The sequence below is a fragment of the Serinus canaria genome, chromosome 18 (assembly GCF_022539315.1).
Source record: "Serinus canaria isolate serCan28SL12 chromosome 18, serCan2020, whole genome shotgun sequence".
NCBI classification, from domain to species: domain Eukaryota; kingdom Metazoa; phylum Chordata; class Aves; order Passeriformes; family Fringillidae; genus Serinus; species Serinus canaria.
This window is the reverse complement of record NC_066331.1, coordinates 3,594,314-3,616,144: the sequence shown is the minus strand read 5'-3', so window position 1 is coordinate 3,616,144 and position 21,831 is coordinate 3,594,314. Positions and strand designations below refer to the sequence as shown.

Below are 21,831 nucleotides of genomic sequence, written 5' to 3'. Positions count from 1 at the left end.
CTTGGGCTTTCAGGGAGGCTCCCACCGACCTGAACAACTCCCGCATCCGCTGTTGCATCAGCAGGCAGGAATTGGTTTGAGCACGCTCAAAAATGGGTTCACGTCCCTGCCCAAGGAAGGCAGGACCAGGCTGCTGCAGGCCTTGGCCCCTTCCCTGCTCAGCTCTGCCAGCACCAGACCTGCTGGGTTCCCTGGCCACGCAATGGCACTCAAAGCTGTGGAGTTTTAATCTGAGTCTTTATTTAGTAGATTTATAAAAGACCTTTACATGAGAAATACAAAAATATGAAATAGGCTTTGAATCTTTTTAGGTAAAATTACCATTATTTTTTCAAGCTTTAAAACATGTAACCTGCACAGTTTGGCATCTTAGGTAAATTGCTCTCACACATTGTAAAAGTAGGAAAAACACATCCTAGAAAGTATCTCCAGAAAAACAGCTGTACATACCCCATCATACATGGGGTATTACTAGCAATAATTTATTTAAGACACAATGGCACAGTCACAAATTCTCACTTTCTAATTTCTCCTTTAATTAATTCCATTGAAAGATGCAGTATCACTTTCCTCTTCCAGTTGTTATCTGATGATTAAATATAAACACAAAACTGATTAAGACTGATTTGGTATGTTTCATACTTGTACCACATGGATTTGATACCGCTTTGTAGTAAAAATTAAATAAATATAAATACATTAAATAAATATATTGTAAAAGAACACCCCAGTTACATTAGAATTCAGCACTTCTTCATCCTAGCACACGTGACACTTTGTCACAGCTTCAGGGCCAGTGTAAAGAAACACTGCACCTTTAGCCACACACAGGGCTAGTGTAAAGAAATACTGTGGTTTGAAAGGAGTGGATGGAATTACCAGCCAACACACAGGAAATGGGGTTCTGCAGCTCTGTGGCACCCCTTAAACACTGCCCCGATTTCACTGCTCTGAACAGCTCTTGGTTCCTGTTCAGCTCTTTCCCAGGACTCATCTCATCCCTGGCTCTGTGGCTGGGGCCTTTTCTTAGCCCTTGAGGGACATTTGCAGTTGATGAGTCACAGGCAGCTCCCAGCTGCCATTGGTGTTTGCTGCAGGTACTTGAGCAGATCTGTTCTCATACTGGGAGTTAAGTCAAGGATTGTTCAACCTGTTCTGCAAATACTGCTTCATATTAAACAACACAACAAGGCCTATTTTCAGAGTAGGAAAACCTTGAATTGATGTTTCAAGTCAGTATTTTTTAAAACTGTTTCTGCTCAAGTATAAGGGACTAACTTTCCAGAGCAGTACTGGTTAAGCAGAAATGGTACTTTCATACCATTTTTAGGATAATCATGAATGATTCCCTTTACAATCACTGGCGTGTGCTAATGTGGCAGCAGTGCAATGGCAGGTTCAGATAATTTGCTGCAACCAAAGAAAGGGCTCCTTTTGCACATCCCAGTCCCGAGTAATTCTATGATTTCAATCACTGAATTTGATTTTTTTTTTTTTGTAGTGAAACACATCCATTACAAAATCACATACAGTACAGGGATATTGGGTGATGGTTATATCCAGCTTTTGCTCTTCATTTCCACAGGCTTGAAAACTGCCTTGGAGTCAGTAACTCCATCCCCAGGGTTCATCGCTTTACCACTCGCGCCCTGAGCTCCACCATCTCCTGATCCAGCACAGCCACAGGTACAAGGCACTTTTTGGAAGCTTGGTTTCTTCAGAGAGAGAGAGAATTCAGCTCTTTGATCCCACTTTTCCCTGCTGAGGGTAGGCCTGTGCTTGGAATGTTGGTCCCAGAGAAGAAAGCTCCATCCCTCTCCTCTCAAACCGTGTCTCCTGCAAGGCTCAGCTCTGCAGAGTCCTCAGCGTAGTAATGCTGGAAGAGTCTTTCTTGGCAGCAGATGTGCATAGCATGGTAGGTGTGCAGGAGCAGGCGAGGGAAACGAGCTGTGAAGTAACACACAAAATCATCTGGGATGGAGCCCAGGGTCTCCTGCACTTCGGGAGGCAGTTCCCTGTAATGGTGCTTCTGTGGAGGAAAACAGAAGAGGGAAAAGCTCAGAGGGTTCATTCAGAAGCTTCTTATAAACAGAGCTTTTGGTATTCCTGGACACAGTGACCTCCTACTGGACTCTTCTCAATACCTAAATCAGGGTCTGATAGAGGCAACAATAGCAGCCAGAGGCAGGAACCCAGAGTGCACAAGGAAAAGACTCCTTTACCTTATTTCTCATTGCCCTCAGAAGGTCCCGGACGGAGCCACCTTTATAGGATCTGAATTTTCGAAGATCTGCAAGAGAAACAAATTGTTTTGTGTGTTGTGATGCAGTTTTGGGTGCTGGGGTGTATGCCTGCAGCCACAGATCCTTGTAGGTGTGTTTCAGTACTAAACACGTACTTCCATTTGAAGAAACACTTTACTGGCAAGTAACAGTGATGTGCCAAAACTGAGACAGTGTAAGCCTTATATTCCTGTCCCAGCAAACTGGGAGCAGCAGGTAATTCCCACTCAGTCAAAATGCTGTCCCTTACCTGTCTGAAGAGGAACAGTGATGTGCTCTCTCCAGTCCATTTTCACCACTTCTCTTCCACCTCTTTCTAACTGCTTCACTATTGGACCGTCTAAAGATTCTTTCTCTATCCGGTCACTGACATCCTGGAAGAGATATTCAGATTATTTCTAGTTTTATTTCCAAGTCTGTCCCAGTATTTTCAATTTGCTGCTTCTGGCCCATTAAAGCCTGTCCTGACAGTAAAGTTAGAATTCCATTTCACTCCATGACAGTGCTTGGGAATAGGATACAGAAGTTTCTGAGATTATTTGTTTTACCCTCTTCCAAAGCCTTTTTAGCACAGAGGAGAAGATAAGGCTGGAAAGGATCTCAAGCCCTCAGCCATTTCCCACCCTACATCAGGATTCAGTGCTTGTTCACTCCTGTTCTTGAAAACCCTCCCAGCCATGTTCTCTGTGGGTACTGCAGCTGCTAGAGGAGACCTTCTCTCACCAACTGACCTTGGTAACATCAGCTCTGGCCCTCTCTCAAAGATCTGCTGTAAGACTAAGCCAATTGCTTAGGAGCTCCACCCATGTTTTACAACTAGGCTGCCTCACTCCTCTCAGTAAGGCTGCGGATTCTGTGACCTCAGGCACAAAAGAGAAACTGAATTCAAGACCTGAAAAAGCCCTGAGATCTAAGAGGAGAGAAAAGGCCATCACAAACCTGAAAGAACTGGAGCTGCTTTTCTAGACTCCAAAAGAAGGGGTGTTTGAGCACACAGCTGGCAGATGGCCGTTTCTGAGGATCCATGTTTATCATCTGCTCTATTAAATCACGAGCAACAATGTCCTCTGCAAGAGAGAGTGTGCAAGGAAATTTACTTCTTTTGTTTTCTCTACGTTCTTAGGCTGTAGTAAAATGTAAAATTTTGTAATCTTATAACATTTTGTATTTCAGAAGTTCATTATGGTCTCTATTTCCTCCTGTCCTGCTAGTCCAAGTGCTACCCTCACAGATGTGCTGGGCAATCAACAGAAAGACTATCAAAGACTAAGAATATCAAAGTTCAGCTCTCTCTTCCTTTAAATACAGGAAATAACTTCACAGTCAAGACTACAGAGTTGCTCTGGGGTCCTAACTCCAAGAACCGTAGGCCCTTTACTTCAGGAGGACCTGAGAAGTACAGCTTTCCTCTCTGCCAGGCTGGAAGTAACTGTGGCCCTTGGTCCTGTCACTGGTGCTGGTGTTTAGCAGCCTGGGCCCTCAGTGATCCCTGCAGTGCAGTCCTTACCATGCCTCCCTGCCTCCAGAGCCTCCAGACTGTATGCTCCCAGCAGGATGTTGGCTTGCCGCTGCAGGGACTTGCCAAAGGGATGGCCACCTTCAGACACCACATAATAGAAGACACAGCCAGCTGAAAAGATGTCCACGGTGTATGTCTGCAAAGAAACAGCCTTCACTAGCACTGACATCTTTCCCCCATGAAAGCTCTGATTCTCACAGGGTGGTTATTTTGCAGCTGAGAGCGGAAGGAAATTTTCCAACTGGCAGATTTGAGCTGCAAGGCAGCCTGGAGGCCCAGGAACCAGGTGCTGCCTATTTTAGAGTCTGGCCTGGTCCTGGGCAGCCTGGGAAGGGTGAGCACTTACAGGGTTCTCTTTGCAATCTTCACTCAGCATCTCTGGGGCGATCCAGCCTTCAGTGCCTGGCACGCCCGAGCGGCGGCTGAAGCTGTGCCTGCCCACTGCCAGCTTCTTGCACAGCCCAAAGTCTGAAATCAGGGCCTTGACTTTCCCGTGAGCGTTGGGCATCGAGATGAGGATGTTGTGGGGCTTCAGGTCCCTGTGGACTGTTATAAACACCCACTTATCCACTCAGGCAGTCTCAACAATCTTTGTAAATTTTTAAGTGGACCTTTCACAAGGCTGAACCACCATTCATGAAACCAAAGTCATAACTTCAAATGATTTTCATTGGTAATTTTTTTTTTCCACCATGTTCTATACAACCGCTATCTAAAAACTTCAGCACCCTGCACCAACAGTAAGGACTTGCTTTAGTACTTCAGGGCTGCAGAATGTTGCAGAGACAAGGCCGGTGTCAAATCACAGAACCACAGAATGGTTTGGGTCCAAAGGGACTTCAAAGATCATCTCATTCCAGCTCCCCTGCCATAGGCAGGGTCACCTTCCAACAGGCCAGATGAACAGTTTATTTTACAGTTACAGTTTATTTTACAGTTACCAGACCAGTTTATTTTACAGCTAAGAAAATGTAGTCCTCCATCCAGTCCTGAGAGGAGTGTTCTTACCGATATTCAGGGAGTGCAGGTAAGCCAGCCCGGATGTTGTCTGCTGCAGGAGAGTGATGGGTTGTAAGCCATGGTGGCTGAAGGCCTTCTGCTCAACATACTGCAACGGAAAACCAGGAGGGTCAGCCACAGCACTGCTTAGAAGCTGCATAAATAATAAATCCATGCACTTCACCACTAAAAGATAAATGGAGAGATTGTGCTAGCTGGTAACACACAGCAAAGAGCTTTTTTTGGCTGAAGGTGACGATCTCTAAAGTCTCATTCAGAGCTAGAATTCTGTATAACACTGTGCTCCAGAAAGAAGAACAATCTTCAAAGTCTGCATGGTAGGAGGGGGAGGAGGACTAGAAAGGAGTCCTTCACAAGAAGTTAAAAATCAAAGGACCACGGCTTCTCTCCATTAATCAGTCCAGGGTTAGGGATGTCTTTCTACAGGTTGGGAAACACCCCTGTTCTAGGAACATGGAATTGTCACCGAGGTGACAGCGGGAGTAAAGGGAACATCCCCTGTGTCAGGCACGTCAGCAAGCTAAGCTCAAGGGAAGTGAAGGTTTGCAGGGAGAAGATGCTCCCAGGCCTGTAGGTCACCTCCTGCAGGGTGGCAGCGCACAGCTCGATGGCAATGTACTGGAACTGCCGGTCCCGCTCCGTGCAGAAGTAGCGGATCACGTTTGGGTGCTCGTCGGACTCGCGCAGCAGCTGCACCTCCCGGTCTGCAAAGCTGAAGCACTCGGGGAGAATCCTCTTCACTGCCACATCACGGTTGTCAAAGGAGCCCCTGCAGCCAGGGAGGGAAGGCACAACAACCCTGCACACTCTGAAGCCACAGCATGCACAGAAAACCTGAGAACAGAAGCCACCGTAGAGGCCAAAGAAAGCATTTCCTGTACTGGAAACAGGTACCTTTGGCCAGTAAACACTTCTGAGGGAAGTAGTTTTGCTGGTGAAGAAAATGCATGAAAATATTCCAGACACATGCAAAAAGCTTCATTTCTGTTCATAGCAGATGTGAGGGCTTTTATAAAAAAACAAATTAAAAGGACCTAATTCAAATACAACATTGGTCTGTTTAATGCACACATTCTTTTCTACCTGTAAACAATTGTCCCTTCAGCACCATGTCCCAATACATCTTTAGGGTTAAACGAAATCTTGCCAACAATCACTCGGTTTGCTTCTTCATCTGAACAACAAAAGAAAAACAAGCACTGGTTTAAGATGGGGCAAGACAGCCTTTTACAACTGCACAGACTTTGGGGCCAGTCTGTAAAAGTCTTTTAGCTCATGTTTAAATTTAACACACATTTGACCAAAAGAAATGAACATGTCCACGTTGGTACTTACTCTGAGTAGGCAAGGAGTCTGTGGTGACCCAATGAGCCAACATCAAGCATCAAAACACATTTACACACACCTTATGGCTCATAGCTGTGAGAAATGAGTGTTCACAGCAGCCAAACTCTTTCTAAAAGTTGATGCTGCATTTAGGAAATGCTGGCTGACAGTAATGGAAGTGGGTTTAGTAGCCTTTGAATGGACAATGAATGCACAGCAAGACTAGGCAGGATGGTTGTGCTGCCTAATCCCCATTTCTTGAGTCCAGTTAATCTTAATACATGTTTTTATTGAAATGAGTATCTCCCTGGAATGGCTGCAAGTGACAGGAACACTGCCCTGGGCAGCACAAGGCCACAGCTGGCTGTTACTGTAAAGCAACAGTGCTGCTGAGGTGCAGGGCCCAGCCTGAATGGTTCTTTTCATCTTGCTGAGCTATGAAGTATCATCAAAAACAATTCCACTGTACCATCACACAGACTGGGGAATAGAAACACAATAAACCACACTGAGTCAACTTTACCTCCCTCTTCTTGCTCAGTGGAGAGGCAGCTCCCAACATCAGATGTGGAGACATTGGAGTAGGCAGAGTGGTTTGAAGCTCTGGGGGACAGGTTTGGGGTGCTGGCAGCTGAGCTCTCCGTCCGGCCGTACGACGCGTCCAGGAAATCTGCCTCGGGCGGGAGCTCACCTGGAGCACCAAAGGGCAGCTTCTGCTGCTGCAAGAGCTGGATCTTCTCTTCCAGCTGATGCTGCCTCTGCTGCTGCTGGTGGACACTCTGTGAGAAAGGACCTCAGTGAAGATTTGGCAGTCAGGTCACTCAAGGGAACTCTACAGCTACTGGGGAGCTACTCCTAAAAGGTGGGAGCCAAACTCTCCTGCCCTGTCCCTGCCAACCACACAAACTGGGGAACGTTCACTCACAATTTCTATTTCATTCTGGACTTCCATTGCCAAGAGGAGAAATCACATGGCTTGGTTTAAAAAACTGTTACTAGGTTGACCAGGAGTCTTTAAACCACAGAAGGATAAAGGCTTCGATTCAAAACCTGGAAAACCTGATGGTGGTTTCAGGTGAGGAAGAGAGGAGCAAAGCCAATAGTGCTGTGATCATATCCAAAAAGAGCAATACCTACAAAAACCACAGCTGGTGGATGGAAAAGAAAACCTCTCTAGAGCTGGCACATATGGCCAGAGAAATCCCTGTTAAGTCAAACTTGTACCTTTGCTCCCCAGTGCACATCTGTGAAGAGGGAAATATCCCTGGAGTGAGTCACTAACTCTTGTATTATTTCTGGGCTCTACAACATTCCTGATGCTCCCAACACTCAAAAGCACAGCAAGCCAGGTCAGCATTACCATTGGGTAGGTGATGATAAAAGCCACCCAGCCCACAAGCAGGAAAGTGCTGAGGATGATCGTGGCCATGTCCTTCAGCATGGAGTCCACTGGAGCCTCTGGCCGTGGGATGGGCCGAGCAGGAGTCTCCTCCATATCCTTTGGAGCAGCTGGAGGCCCTTCTGTTGAGGAACCTTCAACAATGTCAATGACCTGAGGCAAAGAAAGCTCTGTTAGCTCAGTATCTCTGTGAGTAATGAGGCATTCATAGCCAGCCTTTCTGCTACATCATTTTCAGTAATTTCTAAACCTACCAAAGTCAAAGTTTGCATGTGGGGAAAAAATGCAGCAGAAAGCCTTAACTCTGAAACAAGAATGACACTTCCTCATACCAGTGATTCTACGTGCCAAGTACATGAACATCTGACACAAAAATGTGAAGTAACTCCATGCATTTTCCTTCTGTATCCTTCCCCAACTTCCACTCCTTTACATTCTTCTCTCATGCAGTAAGAGAATGATTCTCATCACAAACCTCTTCAATAGTGGCTTTCTCAGAGTCAGCTGGAATCACATTTTCAGGCCTCTTTGGTAAGTTGCTTGGGAATTTCTCCAGGATCTTTGTGGGGGCAGACAATGGTGTTTCATGGTGCCCTTTAAATAAAACACATATGTTGAAACAGAAAGTTGTCCTTTTTTAGGAAAGATATCCTTGATTTGCAGCATCTTTGCTGAAGAGTGAGACCATCACAAAACATGATGCTCATGTATAGAGCAAGAAAGAGAAAGGAGAGGGAAAATGGAGGGCAGAGGTCACTGAAAGCTGCAGGGGAACATGAACTGCTTCAGGAAACTGCCTGACATGCAGGAGAGAGGGTGTTAGCAAGGAAAGGGATCGTGGGAAGAGAAAGATGGCACTTTAAAAAGCTGAAAGTTGCACACTGTCCCTGCCCCAGAGCTCCTGTCACATACATCACTCAATTATCACCAGTCATCACTTAAAATTGAACCTCAGACAGCTCCTCATTTTTGAAGCAAAATTGTAAATGCACTGAAAAGTCAATTCCAAAATTCAAGGACTTGGGACACAGAGGACAGGCTGACTATTAATAAACATCATCTTCAGCCTCTGTGTTTTAATCCATTTACAAAAAGGAGAAAACATGACTGTCTGATCCATGTGATGAGAATTAAGGTAACAGCATGCACAATAAAAAATCTAAATGGACCTAAACACAGTATTTACAGTAAATAATAAATTACTATACCCCTCTCTGAGGGAGGGGGCAAATAAGCAATAAACCATTTTCCACACATGGAGCACTTCACCTTGTCACAGAATAAGACAGGAGCCTTGGGAAAAACAGAAGGCAGGTGGATATATAACACATTATTTTATATGTAAACGAAGATAAATCAGACACTATTACTAGAATTCAGTAATTATGGCCAGGCAGGGCCTCCCACACCTATCAGCAGCCAGTCATTCCAGTAGTTGAGCTTGTGCTTTTCCTTCAGCCTGCCCGAAAACTTGACATCGGTGCTGGGCGTGATCACACACTCGCCGTTGTCTTCAATGGTGACTCCTTCTGTTTTTGGACCCTCCAGCAAGGGAATGGCGCTGCCACGGGGCTGCAGAGAGATCAGTGTTACAATTACTGTTACTGTCACCTTAGAATATTTAAATAGGCAACTAAATTTAAAATCTGGAGGTCAAAATGGGTGGGCAAGCAAAGATTACTGGCAGCAAAGTTGCTGTGAGTAAACACGGCCATTATGCCCTGAGCAGCTGCTGCCACGACATTGGACCTTTTCAGGGACATGCTGCCTGGGAGATGACATTACTCTTTTTTTTTGTTTTCCCCTACAGTTAAGCAGGATCTGTATTTCCTACCTGGCAGCCACAATGAGCAAAACAGAACTATGATGCAGTTTCCTGTTTGTGGGGAGTTACTTTGATGAACAAACCAGCAATTTTAACGTGAACCACAAAGCACCAACAATAGCAGTAACCTCAGGTCTGCTCCTGCTGAGCCTGCCTGGCACAGTTCCTAGGGAGCTGCAGTTACTGCTTTGCAACACTGGAAATGATCCTGGAAGTATGGTCATGTATTCTATGGTTGTTAATTGTTTCAGGAAACACTTAATTTGCTATGCATTTGTTGATAAAAATCTCAAAACCCTCAAATTTCTGTAGATGTACAGTCTACAGTGTTCTATTTTCTATTTTAATTTAATATAATTTTATGCACAGTTCCATTTCCAGCTTTCTACTCAGCCCAGGAAAGCACTCATTTCAGAAAGGCACTTTCCCACCTGGCAGCTCCCCACTCACCACGACAGTGACTCCCTCGTGCACCATGGAGGGCGACGCGTACAAACTCGTGGAGTATTTCCCTACGTACAGGGTTGGGCTGCAGAAACACAGTCACTGTTAGCAGCAGGCAAATGGATGTGTTAGCATCTCAGCTAAATCCTGGGCAGCACAACCCTGCAGAACCAATGCAGGAGCTTCCCAAATCATCAGTATTTGTATCTTGAAAAGCCTTGATCTGTAACATTATTTGAAGTACCTCTGTACTATGAAGCTTTTTTTAATTATGAAAGCATTGTCAGTTCATTATTCACAGCACCAGCACTTATTTGACATAACTCATGTCTTATTTCTGCATTTTTCAATAACTGGCATTTGCCAAAATACTATGCACCATTTTTATAATGTGAAAGGCTTCACATTAGGAAAATCAATTTAATTCCTCATTGTGAGAAACTATTCAACATAGAACATCTGATAAAACTTAGGAATATACACCTCCTAAGTTTATAAATTTTTTGGTTTGGTCTCTGATCTTACACACTAAAAGATCAAATATTATATAAAAGAACAACCGGAGAACCAGAAATGCTTTTGTGCATTCTTTTCACCATGTTGCAACTTGTAGCACAACCCTTAACGGTTCTGTTTAATAACAAAGCTGTCAAATGGACAGAGAGAACAGCAGAATCTCAGGCTCACGTTAGTTTGCTCTTGGTCTCTGTTTCCTTAGGGAAGGGATATTTCCACTTGGTGATGTGTCCAACCTCCCCAGACATGAAGGTCAGGTAGCGCAGGGTCTCGATGCCCACGTTGGTGTGCAGGACTTTCCTCAGCCCCTCTCGCTGCCAGATGTAAAAGGCCACCACGGGGGAGGCGTAATTCTGGATCCACAGCACGTCCCCAGACTCGCTGTCCACCGTCACCACCAGCCCGTCCCCGTTGGACACAAAGTGGGACATTTCTGCAATGCACAAACGTGTGGAGCTTTAACAATGCACAGGAACAGCTCTGGAGTGCAGTCACCATCACACCTTTCACTGCACAGCAGCTGAGCAGCAAAGCCTTGGCCAGCACTGGGCAGACACAAGTCCAGCTGCCATTCAAGAGCACTGCAAGCAGGTTGTGCACCAGAGTTCAGATTTGCTGCCTCTCCTGCTGTTTCTCACTGATTTTAAGGAAACACATCTTCAAGAGCTGCACCGAATTTACCTGAAGCTACCCAACAAGCTTTAGATATTGCAGTATGTGATGGATAAAAATGGGCAGAAGTACATGCACCACACAAAAAAATCAGAATATTTTTGCCTATACACAAAATTCCATTGCAGGAGGGAGACAGCAATTAAATTCTTACTGTATTTTATGTCTTCATCAGGCAAAGTAGCTGCATAATCAAAATAGGTGGCATTCCATCGCAGCTCCTTCTTTTTGGTGTCATACATTGTGATCGTGTACTCTGTTAAAAGATACACAGTCTGTGAAGCAAAAAAACCTATGAGAGAATAGAATCAATCTTCTCAAATCTGAGACACTCCTCAAGCACCACACAGCACTCACTGCTGTCAGAATTTCATTTTCCCAACACTATCCCACTTAAAGGGACACATTGATAGAGAGGTTAAGGACAAGTCTGTAACACTTATTCCTGTTTCTAGTCAGCACCTCCATGGTGTTGGTCTAACTTTACCACATATTTAGCACACTGCACTTGTGATGTCAGTGGATCTGCTCTATTTCCATCCTCTTTAAACAGTTTTTTAAAAGCTGAATGTTACGGAACAAACAGTTCACAGCTGGTACTGGAATACACCATTAATTACAATACAAATGCCACCCTGTCAACAAAAAGAGTAATGGACCTACTGCCAAAGTTTAAAAAACATTATCTCTCTGCTGCTAAAGTTAATAATTCTTCTGTGTACAGTCTAAAATCATAATTCACAGAAGTTTTTCCAAGAAATAAACTTGAAAACCTGAACTGACCACAGGGTCATTTGTTATGAGCCTAAACTTTAAAAATCAGAATTTTCTTTTAAACAAGAGTAAAAAAAGCATATGACCTGTTCTCCCAAGATACAGGAGGGATGTTGACGGGCAAAGACTTTCTGCAAAAGAGGAAGTCAAGGTCTGCTGTTTCTCCCCAGTCATGAGGTCAACCACGTACCAAATATCCTGCTTTTTACCTGAAATCATAATTGAAGTCAGATTACCACTCAGATGGGAAAACTGCACCTTCATTCATCTTTTCAGTCTTCTTTTTTCTTTAGTAGACTCATGGACTTAGCACAAATAAAGCATTTTTAATAAAACAGTTTTTCACAGTCAGGCTTAGGTTTGTCATTTAGCACTACTGGCTAATCTAAAATACTGACCACAAACCCCAAACCCAAATACAATATTTAGAAGAGTAAGCACTATTGGCTGAATGATTTTTTCACACATAAAATCTAACAGAACTCTGAGTGCAGCAGATCCCAGGAGCTCTCAGATGAGGAGACTGAAGTGCTCATGGTGAAAGTGAGGGTCTACACCTTCCAAATTGCTTAAGGATTGTAATCCAAACATCCCACTCAAGACTATGTGAGCCATGGCCTTAAGAATTTCTTTCAAGTTATTACACGTATGTCATGTTTAGAAGCTTCAAATAAACATTTTTCTCTCATTTACTGGCAAGACTTGAAGTGGAGAACCAGAAACATTGACCCTTTAGGAGATTTAGAAACCCCAGTACCAAGCTCACTCTGATCTTCACATATTTTACTGGTGGGATAAGTAATATCTGTCCTTTCTTTTCCTTTTCTCCTCCCAAATCCATCTGCAACTAGAATGAGTCAGGACAGTGAGCAATACATTTAATATCTGTCCTGTAAATGAACTGACTGTATGTCAGACAATGGAGGATGTCTAACTGTGGTGCAATGGGATTGCTAATTTTATCCTAATTATCAGGCAGTCAATGACATTTCTAATCATAAGAAGATTTTAAGTAGAAATCATATTTTGTTGAGAGACTGCATCCCAAGAAACAAAACATCCCCACAGAAGCATCTCACTGCTAAGAGAAGGTATTTATTCTTTCAGGAACACCAGTTGGTTTTAATCATCACACAGGAACTGCATTCTATATTAATCAGATTTTCTGTTATCAAAAGATTTATGAAAATCATAATTAATACCCAAAATAAGCTCTCTTTCCTTCAGTCTCTACATTTTGTAGTTGCTGAACATCTTGCAATCTAAAAGAGATAAAACTTGAGCTCACCCATGTACAGGATCCCATCAGAACTGCGACAGGGAGATGCCTGCACCAGCTCTGGGATAGTAAATGGAAGTTTCTAGGGGAAAAACAAACAAACAAGCAAGCAATAATTGCATTGGTTATTTCTATTATTATAATACCTGAGAATTCAGCAAGAATAAATACTAAAATATTTAACAATGCCCAAATCCTAAGGGAAATCAGAGCAGCTGAGGAAAAAATTCTTGTAGGAAGCCAAACACTTTACCTGAGTATCACCACAAACTTTAAAAATAAAAGTCAAGCATTAAGCAGTAGCTGTGGCCTACATGGATTGGTGACTAATTTGAAAGATTCAGCATTTTTGTTTGCTTACTAAATCTTATAAAGATCTTCCAAAGGGGTTAGCACAGAGCATTTATTAATCCGGCTTCTGGCAGATGGTTTTAGAAATATGTTTGGGGAGAGTGACACATCTGATTGATGGGTACAACTTCCCATCAAATCACACTGAGATTATTCAGAATTTGGATAACAAAACATAAATTTTATTTGTAATTATAATTATTTTAGCAAGTTACAGAAAATTGGTACATGGGAACAAGATGTGGTATTGATATTTTCAAGCAGAAATCACTTCCTGATAATCACAAGGTGGCAACATTCTTCTCTTAACAAAATAAAAGTATGTTTTCCTTCTACAAAGGCACGAGGTTGACTGGAGCATTTTTTAGGAGAGAATTTAAAAATATACTTACAGTCAAGCCTTCACTGTTCTTGCCACCAAGTGTGTACAAACTGCCATCATTTGGGTCTGGAAGAAATGCTGGCCTAGGATTTAAGCAGCAATTACAAATGATAAAAATGTACTGGGCTTCAGAGAGCAGGAAAGAAACTGTGGTCACTGCTGGCTTTACAGAGAAGTTCATCTGACATAAAATTTTTTTGAAGTTTAATTTATTAACTGTAAAAATTAAAAAATATAAGGAAGTGTCAGAACTGATAAAACCTAAGATCACTAATGTATTTGAATGCACAAAGATCCAAATGTGGCAGGCAATGACTCAGGTAAAAGCTTTTAAACTAAACCTACAAGCTCTTAAAATGACACAGATTTAGAACAAATCCAAACAAAAAAAGAAAACCAGAGAGCATAAGGAAGGCAGGAAACGACAAAAGAGTTTCCAGAATTAAGTAAATTTGAGAGGTGAAGGGATCCCTACACCCAAACTACACAAAGACCCCCAAACTAACTCAAACCCTAAATGTCTATGGTTCTATGATCAAAAAAAGAAAGGATGTCACCCTTGACTTTGGAGACAAAGTTCAAGCCCCAAATTTTCTAGCTAAATGTGAGGTTGCTCCAGGGACCAATCTGAATTTACAGCTCAAGGATGTCATTTGCAGATTCTGGTTGTGACAGTGGTGGTGGCTGTAGTTTCCTGTGTTTCACTGGGTTTAGTCTCTGTTTGAGGGGGGTAAGTACAGAACCCAGAATCAGTCCTGGCTCTGTCACTTCCCACCTGCCACTCGTGGCACAATTCACAGCCCTGATGTCCAAAACCAGCAAGGGCTCCAGAGAACAGGCTGCAGACAGGATGTTTCTTCTTTGCTATTATATGTAGCTAATTCTATCCTTTTATCTGTTCCCCATGCCTCCTTAAATGGCCTTCTGCAAGGTGTGCAGCTTGTCTAGAACACAGATGGATTTGGTTAAAATTAAACCAAATTTCAAGATGTGGGTGAAAATTGAACAAGCTGTAAATGAGATAAAGGAAACAGACTTACTCTTCCACATGGATCGGCACCTGGAGAACAGGATCTGCACACACAGAAAAAGAAAAAGTCAAAATACTAGCAAGTCAATCCCTTGAACTCACCAGATACAGGATCAAGTTAGGCCTGCAACATCTTTAGAAAGGCTGATGCACAGTTTGAAAGTAAACTCTCAGCAGCCTCCTCTTGTTCCTGGAACTTAGTTCATAAAATGGGAAACTACAAAGCACTTGGGAATGTCTTCTGAAGTCCTTTGTTCAGTTTTACCAACACTAAATACCTCAAAATTACTGAGAACTTACAAAATCCTGAATGACAGGATTTTCATTCCCGATGCCAAAACCATAGAAATATCCTGATTTGTAAGACATACTTTACAATTTCCAAGACAAACATGTGCTTATTAATGGATATACTGGCGGAAAATACCTCAGAAGCCAAGAGGAAGCAATCCTCTAAGTATCTCCACTTCCACAGGGAAAATCAAACTTCACTGGAATGAGTCTGAGTAAGGGGATGAAAAATGACCAAGCAAACACCTCTTCTGTCTCCATGCAAACATCATGATGCAACAGGAAGGAAATGAGAACAAAAACACTGATGTTTTGACAGCCTTTGATGGGAAACTGGCACAGGTTGTGGGCAGCCTGGCTGTACTGGGATATCTGCAGAGCTAAGCAAGACAAGAACAGGAAATTCAGGGTTTAGTACCCAGGGTTTACAGAGTCTGTACCACTCTGCAGGGCATGGCAACACACCAGCTGCTGGGTTTGATGGCAATGGCCTGCAAAGATGACCTGGTTTTACATGGATTAATAATCATAACCCCCTACCCAAGCAGATCCCTGGCTGCAACACAGCTGAAAGCAGCAGCCACCCAAAGAAGCACATTTAATGCCAGAGACAGAAAGAAAGCAGGACATGGGGACAACAGTACAGTTATCTTTATTTCATTGATTTCTTCTTACAACAGTAAACACTCAGAGCAACTTTGTTCAGTACAAAACTACATGCAATTTTTTTCCCTTCAAGCCTAGAAAATGTTCCAGGATACACTTCCAAAGGCATAAAAATAAACTCCATTTAATTCATTGAGACCCCAAACACACATCAAAGCCCATAAGAATAATTAACATTGAAACAAAGGAGCTTAGTGACTCATCTTCTGTATCTGTCTCTACAGACCAGGCTGCTTAGTCACACCTTTTATTGCATTAACTACATCAAGCAATTCATTTCTATCCCTTGTGTGAAGAAACTGGTTTCAGGATATGTTGGGAGGGACCCCCCCTCTCATTGCTTATATGTAAATTATTTCTCAGTGTTTGCTTGAAGTATTCCACAAGCTTTCTAATATCTAATACAACACATGGTGACTTACATCATCAGCTCTCCATCCCTAGGAAAAAGCAAGAAAAAAGCATTTTTTGCCCATGGTATACAGTGGATTGACTTGAGCTGAGCTGCTGGGTTGAACTACTAAAGGCAAACTGAGACCAAGTTTATGGACTCAGAGTATCCCTAAATCTGGGTGAAATGACCTAGAAGAAGAAAGACATTAAGGACCAAAGGCAAGAGGTTTTGTAATCAGAAATGCTTCATGAGAAGGGAATGCTCAGCTTTGTGAAAGAAACAGCATCATGAATCAGAACAAGTGACACCTGGCTCAGAACAAGCAACGCCTGGCTCAGTTAAGTAAGATTTAATGCAAACGCTACAAGCATTGCTAAAGGCAAAAGCCAAATAAACTTTGTAAGTCTCTTGAAGAACTGATTACACAGAGAGTGTTGTACATTGTAAGAAAATAAACTCTCACCTGTGGTGCCAGTGACTATTGTGAGACAACAGCAGCTTCACCAGCAGCACTGGGGCAACTCTTTCCTATTCCTAAAAATGCCCTCAAATGATCACTAGGAGTAACAAAGCTGCACAACTTCTTTTTGAAGTGACTGCATATTTATTGTTTCATTTTTAACAATGTAGATTGTCTATAAAATCACTTTCTAGTCAACCTGGGCTAAACATAAGACTAACTAACATAAATAATTTATTGTCAGAATAATCTTCAGAAACTTTTAATTAGAGGACTATTTCTTCTGTGAATTAAACGGTGGTGTGAAGTTGTTAGATAAAATTACAGTGTAAAACTACTGCAATCTGAGTCAATCTCCAACTTTGCTAACTGCACTGTTACTTGCAGGACACCTCAGCAGACCAGCACAGACTGGGATTGCCTCAAATATCTCAGCATTTCAGGGGTTTTTCAAACACTGCTCAGGAAAATGTGAACAATTACAGGAAATTTCAAAGGTAGATTATGTCTTCTAGCAACTGATCCTGGTTTGTCCTTGACATTTGCAAGAAAGCCTCGTTAATAATGCTTCCCTAGAGCTCCCTCTCTATCCTGAAAATACAGTGGAGAGTAGTAATACAACAAAATATTTTTGAACTGATAGCTTGGTTTTACTTAATTTTCTAAGACTGTTTTTATCAACCAAAATAAAGCACTCCCCTCTGCTCCAGTTAAAGATCTGAGAATTTCTGCATGGTTTTATTGACCACACAGTATCACAAGAGTGAAAGGACACAAACATATCTGTGCAATAATGACTTGCATTGAGCTTTTATCCCTCAACTTGTATTTCTGAAAGCTGTTGGGAAAATGTCACTTAAAGCAGTTTTCAATGTCATCAATAAATGTCTTCTGCACTTTAATAAACAATGCCAGGAGTCTCATTAATGTGTCCATGTTTTGCAGTGTTTTTCTGAAGCACTGCTGCCTATCAGATGACATGAAGGTCTTCTGGCAAATCCCAAGCTATTCAGTGTGTACAGAAGCATCATTGTCATGAAAGTCTTTGAACTTCTCTTTAGTACCATGTCTTCAACATCATATTCTTCATCAGAAATGAAAAAAATCCTGGTTTTACTTGATTTCTTAGTAACTGGAACTCGATTATGAGCAAAGATAAAAAAGTGGTAGATAGAAAAAATTAAGAAGTTATGACAAAGCTGCAGGAATTTTTTTAGTACTTAGTGGCACATGAGCCAAAACTGATTATTCTGATGGCTTCCTGCACGCTGAAGTGTTGTGGATGAATTGTTAGAAAGCATTTACAGATTTCTGATTCATATCCATGTATAAGGCTCTTCACAAGGATGGAGCAGTTAGTTTTCTAAAGTGAAAGGAATTCTCCTCTCACTACTAGCACCATTCACCTGGAAAGACAGACTGTGGAAAGGCATTTTTCTACATTTTTAGTTACTGAGGTGATGTAAATTTTCTCATTTTCTTAACACTTTCATGATCCTGAAGCCAGGTTGTGGCTCTGCAGAGATCCTTTGAAGACAGACAATAAACTCTTCACATTCACGTTCATGTGGTTTGGGACCTGTTCCAACCTCTATTTCAAAGTTTGTTTTGAAATAAGAACTTGCTCTGAGATAAAAAGAGACTCTTAAGTTCAATTAATTGTTGCCAGTTCTTAGAATAGTTTTCATATGCTTGAACACAGACCAGTAAAAGAGTGAGCCTTCTTGTGACTGAAGTCACCTTTTGCTCCACAAGGGGTCAGACAGAAAAAGCTCTTGCAAAAGTAAGAGCACTGAGTCCTCCTCTCCTTTCCTCTCCAGCTGCTCCCCACTCAAGTGTTGACATGCTGGGACTGAACCACCTCACTGCTTTCAAAACTCCCTGGACTGCAGTTCCCTGTAACTGGGAAAGTCCCTCTAACAGGCCTGATCTGCTCCAATACCAACAGCAGTGGTGACAACCACTGAACAAAGCAGCAACCTTTCTGTACTCGAATGAAAGCTGGACAGAAAATGTGATAATACTGAAAAATACATCTCCCTCAAGCTTCCATCCCATGTAGCAGGGAAGAGCCAAATTCTTGCAAGGTCTTACAGAAAGATTTTTCCACTTTGTAGACTAAGAAAACAAATGTCAAAACAACTCTGGAGCATGGTGGGAGTGAGTTAGCAAGCAGGACACCATCCTGTAAATATCTCCAGTGCTAGAGAGAAGACTGAGTTTTCTATAGATATTTCCACGGGTTTCCAATTCTTTTTCTTCTGCAGCCTCCACTAAGATTGTTGCTGATTCCTACATTAAAAACCTGTAATTCAGCACACACCAGCTTTAGCTTCCTGAAATGGTAACACAGCCTCTTTCAGAAAAAAAAAAAAAAAAAAAAAAAAAAAAATTAACCTTGTTAAGAAAAAAAAATTAAAAGGAGATTGAACCTACATTATAAAGATTTATTCTAGAACTCCAAGTGTTTGTTTACAAGTACAGCAGTTATTAGAAACCTGTTAACGTAATGTCTGCCCAGTAATTTGGTAAATTATTTGGCTCTATTCCACGTCCCAAAAACGAACATTTTGACCTGGCAGCAGGCAGATGTCCCAATCCAGTTTTGGTTGCATCATGGCCAGAATATATTCGTGAGTGGGCAGAAGTGTGCAACACGTGTCAGATGGTTCTGACCCACACTTTGCATACATATATGGAAAAAAACCTTATGAAACTGTACCCATACAGTAAATATAATGCATTTGACTTTTCTCCATATTTCACAAATACAGTGTAAGACAAATTTGCCCGTTGCCCAAACTCTGAGTATTTTTAACATACAAGATAAAGATAAAGATAAAGTTTCATGTTGTCATCACTGTAATGTGCCCTTAGAGCCAATGATTGGAAAGGAGAAGTGGGAGGCTGAAACAGTGAGTAAGTCACTGCCCCACTGGAATGAGGTGGAAAAAACGGTTTCCCGCCCTGAGGCCCTACCACAAGCTTTGGGCTAATGGGCCAATTTAAACCCATCCTCATCTGCTGCTGCAGGGACTGCAAATGAGGCTGGAGACACAAACTGTGCTTTGGAATTTGCTGAAAACAGTACTGTTCTACAACTGGTTCGTTTTGACAATCCTTATTAATTTACAACTATGCTCAAAGATATTATTTCTTGCATGGGAAAAACCACTGTTACTAAAGCAGGACCTACAGACCTCAGACTTGCCCTTTAAAATCTGTATATTGGATCCCATAAATAAATAGAATCTTTATACCTTTGTCTTATCATAAGAGCCCTCTAAAATCTACAGCTTATGAGTGAGGTGTTGGAAATCAAAACCTTTTAAAGTGATTTTGTGGACCATCATTTTTTGACTGCTACAAAGAACTGAAGATCATAACAAAATTTCTACTGGCTCTAAATGAGGATCCAAATCTACATATATTAAATGTTCTTCTGGCAAAATACTTTGAATTAGTTCTTAAGGGAAAGCTTTTAAGGAGCTGGTGAATGAAAAAAAAAGAGCGATCCCTTTGAACAATACAACTGGATAGAGAGAACAGAGGAACAGCCTGCCCAAGACCACAGCTTGAAACACTGCAGCCTTAGCATCTCAAATTCAATATTGTGTTCAATAGCCCAAGCTCCTGAGTTAACAGAGGCATACAAGGTGAGTTTTACAAACATGTGAGGGAGCAGCACATTCTTAAAATCACACTCTTAAAGCTCACACTGAAATCAGAACTGTGAAAGTCTGACAGCGAGGAGGAAAGCTTTCTCCAGATTCTGCCTTGCCAGCAGGCTCTCATGACCATCTCTTTCTCTGTCCACTTGCATGTAAACACAAATCTGAAGTGCTGCACCTCTGTATCTTTCAAAGAGGTCTGCAGGAAATGACAGAAGTTGTTTTATTTCCATCAGTTTTGGGGAAGATGTTTCATCCTAAGGAACCTTACTGAGGATGCTGACTAAGGATCCTGCCAGTGGCAAGTGCAGAAAACGTGGGAGCCTCCGGGAGCCTGTCCCACTGTCACTCAGGGCTCACAGCTCCTTGTATTGATCAGGGGTGGCACCAAGAGCCTCATTCAGCTGCTGCTGTGAAATGGGAGCCACAGCTCTTCCAACAGAGGCACCAACAGGTGCCTTCAACACCAGCTCTTTGTGTGGGGTCACAGCACAAGCAAAGGTGCCTCTCAGAAATTACAGGGGAGGAGGAATATGGGTTTTTCCTCTAAACTTTCCAACCATTTGCCAGCTTTCCAAGGCCCATGAAATGGGTAGCATGAGCTACCCGCTCACTGAAAAATCCTGAGAGCTGCCAGAGAACAAGACCCATTGAAGCCAACAGGAAATGAAGATTTTAAGCATCCTCAACAAGTAAGTCCACAGTCTCATCACATATAACTGCAGGGACACAGCTTATTTCTGACAGTGGAAAGTCCTATTCCCAACTGACCTAATTTTTTCCTGCTTTATGGGCAGCACAACTATTCTGACTGCCTTTCTTGCCAGCACTGCATGAAGGAAGGAAACCCAAACATGTTATTGTGGTGATAATCATTGGCTCATTTACTCCACACACCTAAGATAAGCTTCAGTGCTAAATGAAAATAAGCCACACATAGCAAGATATTCATGTTTGTTTAAGCACGGCCTGATAATGAACATGGCCTTGGTTTTTTTCCCTAATGAAAATAAAATGTACCTGAATTGCCCTTTGTTAAATACCTTGCTGCTCAAGTGCAGTAATAAAATGTTCCCTTCCCGGTGAGTGCCACTGCAGTGCTCCAGGTGACCTCCACAACTTCTCAAAGCACCTGAGCTAGAACACATGGTTTATCTGCTGTAATCAGGGTAAAATGGCACCTTCAAGAGCACTGCTTGCAGTGCAGGGAGCTTCCTGCCAGGCAGTCTCTGTTACAGCAGCAGTATGTTGCTGACAGACAGTGCACCCAACTACTGTGTTTATACACTAATATTAATAATGAATTCTGCACTATTAGGTCTCCCCAGGGGTTCAGCACAGAAAGCTGAATGGGCTTTCATTTGTTTCCAACACTGTCTTGTCTGTTGGGCCCCCCACCCACAGGGTGACCACCAACAAATACAGATTTACAAAAATAAATAAACCCCCTCCCATTACAAATTCAGTCACCAATTTGTATTTCCAGGCCCTTGTTCCATGTCCACTTAACTTAGGAGGCATCTTGGCACA

At 42.3% G+C, this 21,831-nt stretch overlaps 1 protein-coding gene across 3 annotated transcripts in view; it reads right to left on the bottom strand.

Moving 5' to 3' along the window:
• Positions 1–216: 216 nt before the first annotated feature.
• ERN1 (endoplasmic reticulum to nucleus signaling 1) overlaps positions 217–21,831 on the bottom strand; it is a 32,345-nt gene continuing 10,730 nt past the window's right edge. Inside the window, exons 2-22 of one of the 3 annotated variants that reach the window (XM_050981365.1) lie at positions 15,247–15,490; positions 14,830–14,863; positions 13,800–13,872; positions 13,066–13,138; positions 11,864–11,986; positions 11,158–11,259; positions 10,503–10,764; positions 9,822–9,900; positions 8,956–9,118; positions 8,022–8,140; positions 7,508–7,699; positions 6,671–6,926; positions 5,905–5,995; positions 5,401–5,590; positions 4,810–4,909; positions 4,148–4,347; positions 3,790–3,937; positions 3,222–3,349; positions 2,533–2,656; positions 2,223–2,290; positions 217–2,029 (exon numbers count right to left, since the gene is read on the bottom strand). In XM_050981365.1, coding sequence (XP_050837322.1) covers positions 1,823–2,029; positions 2,223–2,290; positions 2,533–2,656; positions 3,222–3,349; positions 3,790–3,937; positions 4,148–4,347; positions 4,810–4,909; positions 5,401–5,590; positions 5,905–5,995; positions 6,671–6,926; positions 7,508–7,699; positions 8,022–8,140; positions 8,956–9,118; positions 9,822–9,900; positions 10,503–10,764; positions 11,158–11,259; positions 11,864–11,986; positions 13,066–13,069 — 2,556 coding nt within the window. In that variant the 5' untranslated portion in view covers positions 13,070–13,138; positions 13,800–13,872; positions 14,830–14,863; positions 15,247–15,490 and the 3' untranslated portion in view covers positions 217–1,822. Of the gene's footprint in view, positions 2,030–2,222; positions 2,291–2,532; positions 2,657–3,221; positions 3,350–3,789; positions 3,938–4,147; positions 4,348–4,809; positions 4,910–5,400; positions 5,591–5,904; positions 5,996–6,670; positions 6,927–7,507; positions 7,700–8,021; positions 8,141–8,955; positions 9,119–9,821; positions 9,901–10,502; positions 10,765–11,157; positions 11,279–11,863; positions 11,987–13,065; positions 13,139–13,799; positions 13,873–14,829; positions 14,864–15,246; positions 15,491–21,831 lie in introns of those variants that run through there. The other 2 variants (XM_030233797.2, XM_050981366.1) reach the window with 2 other exon arrangements.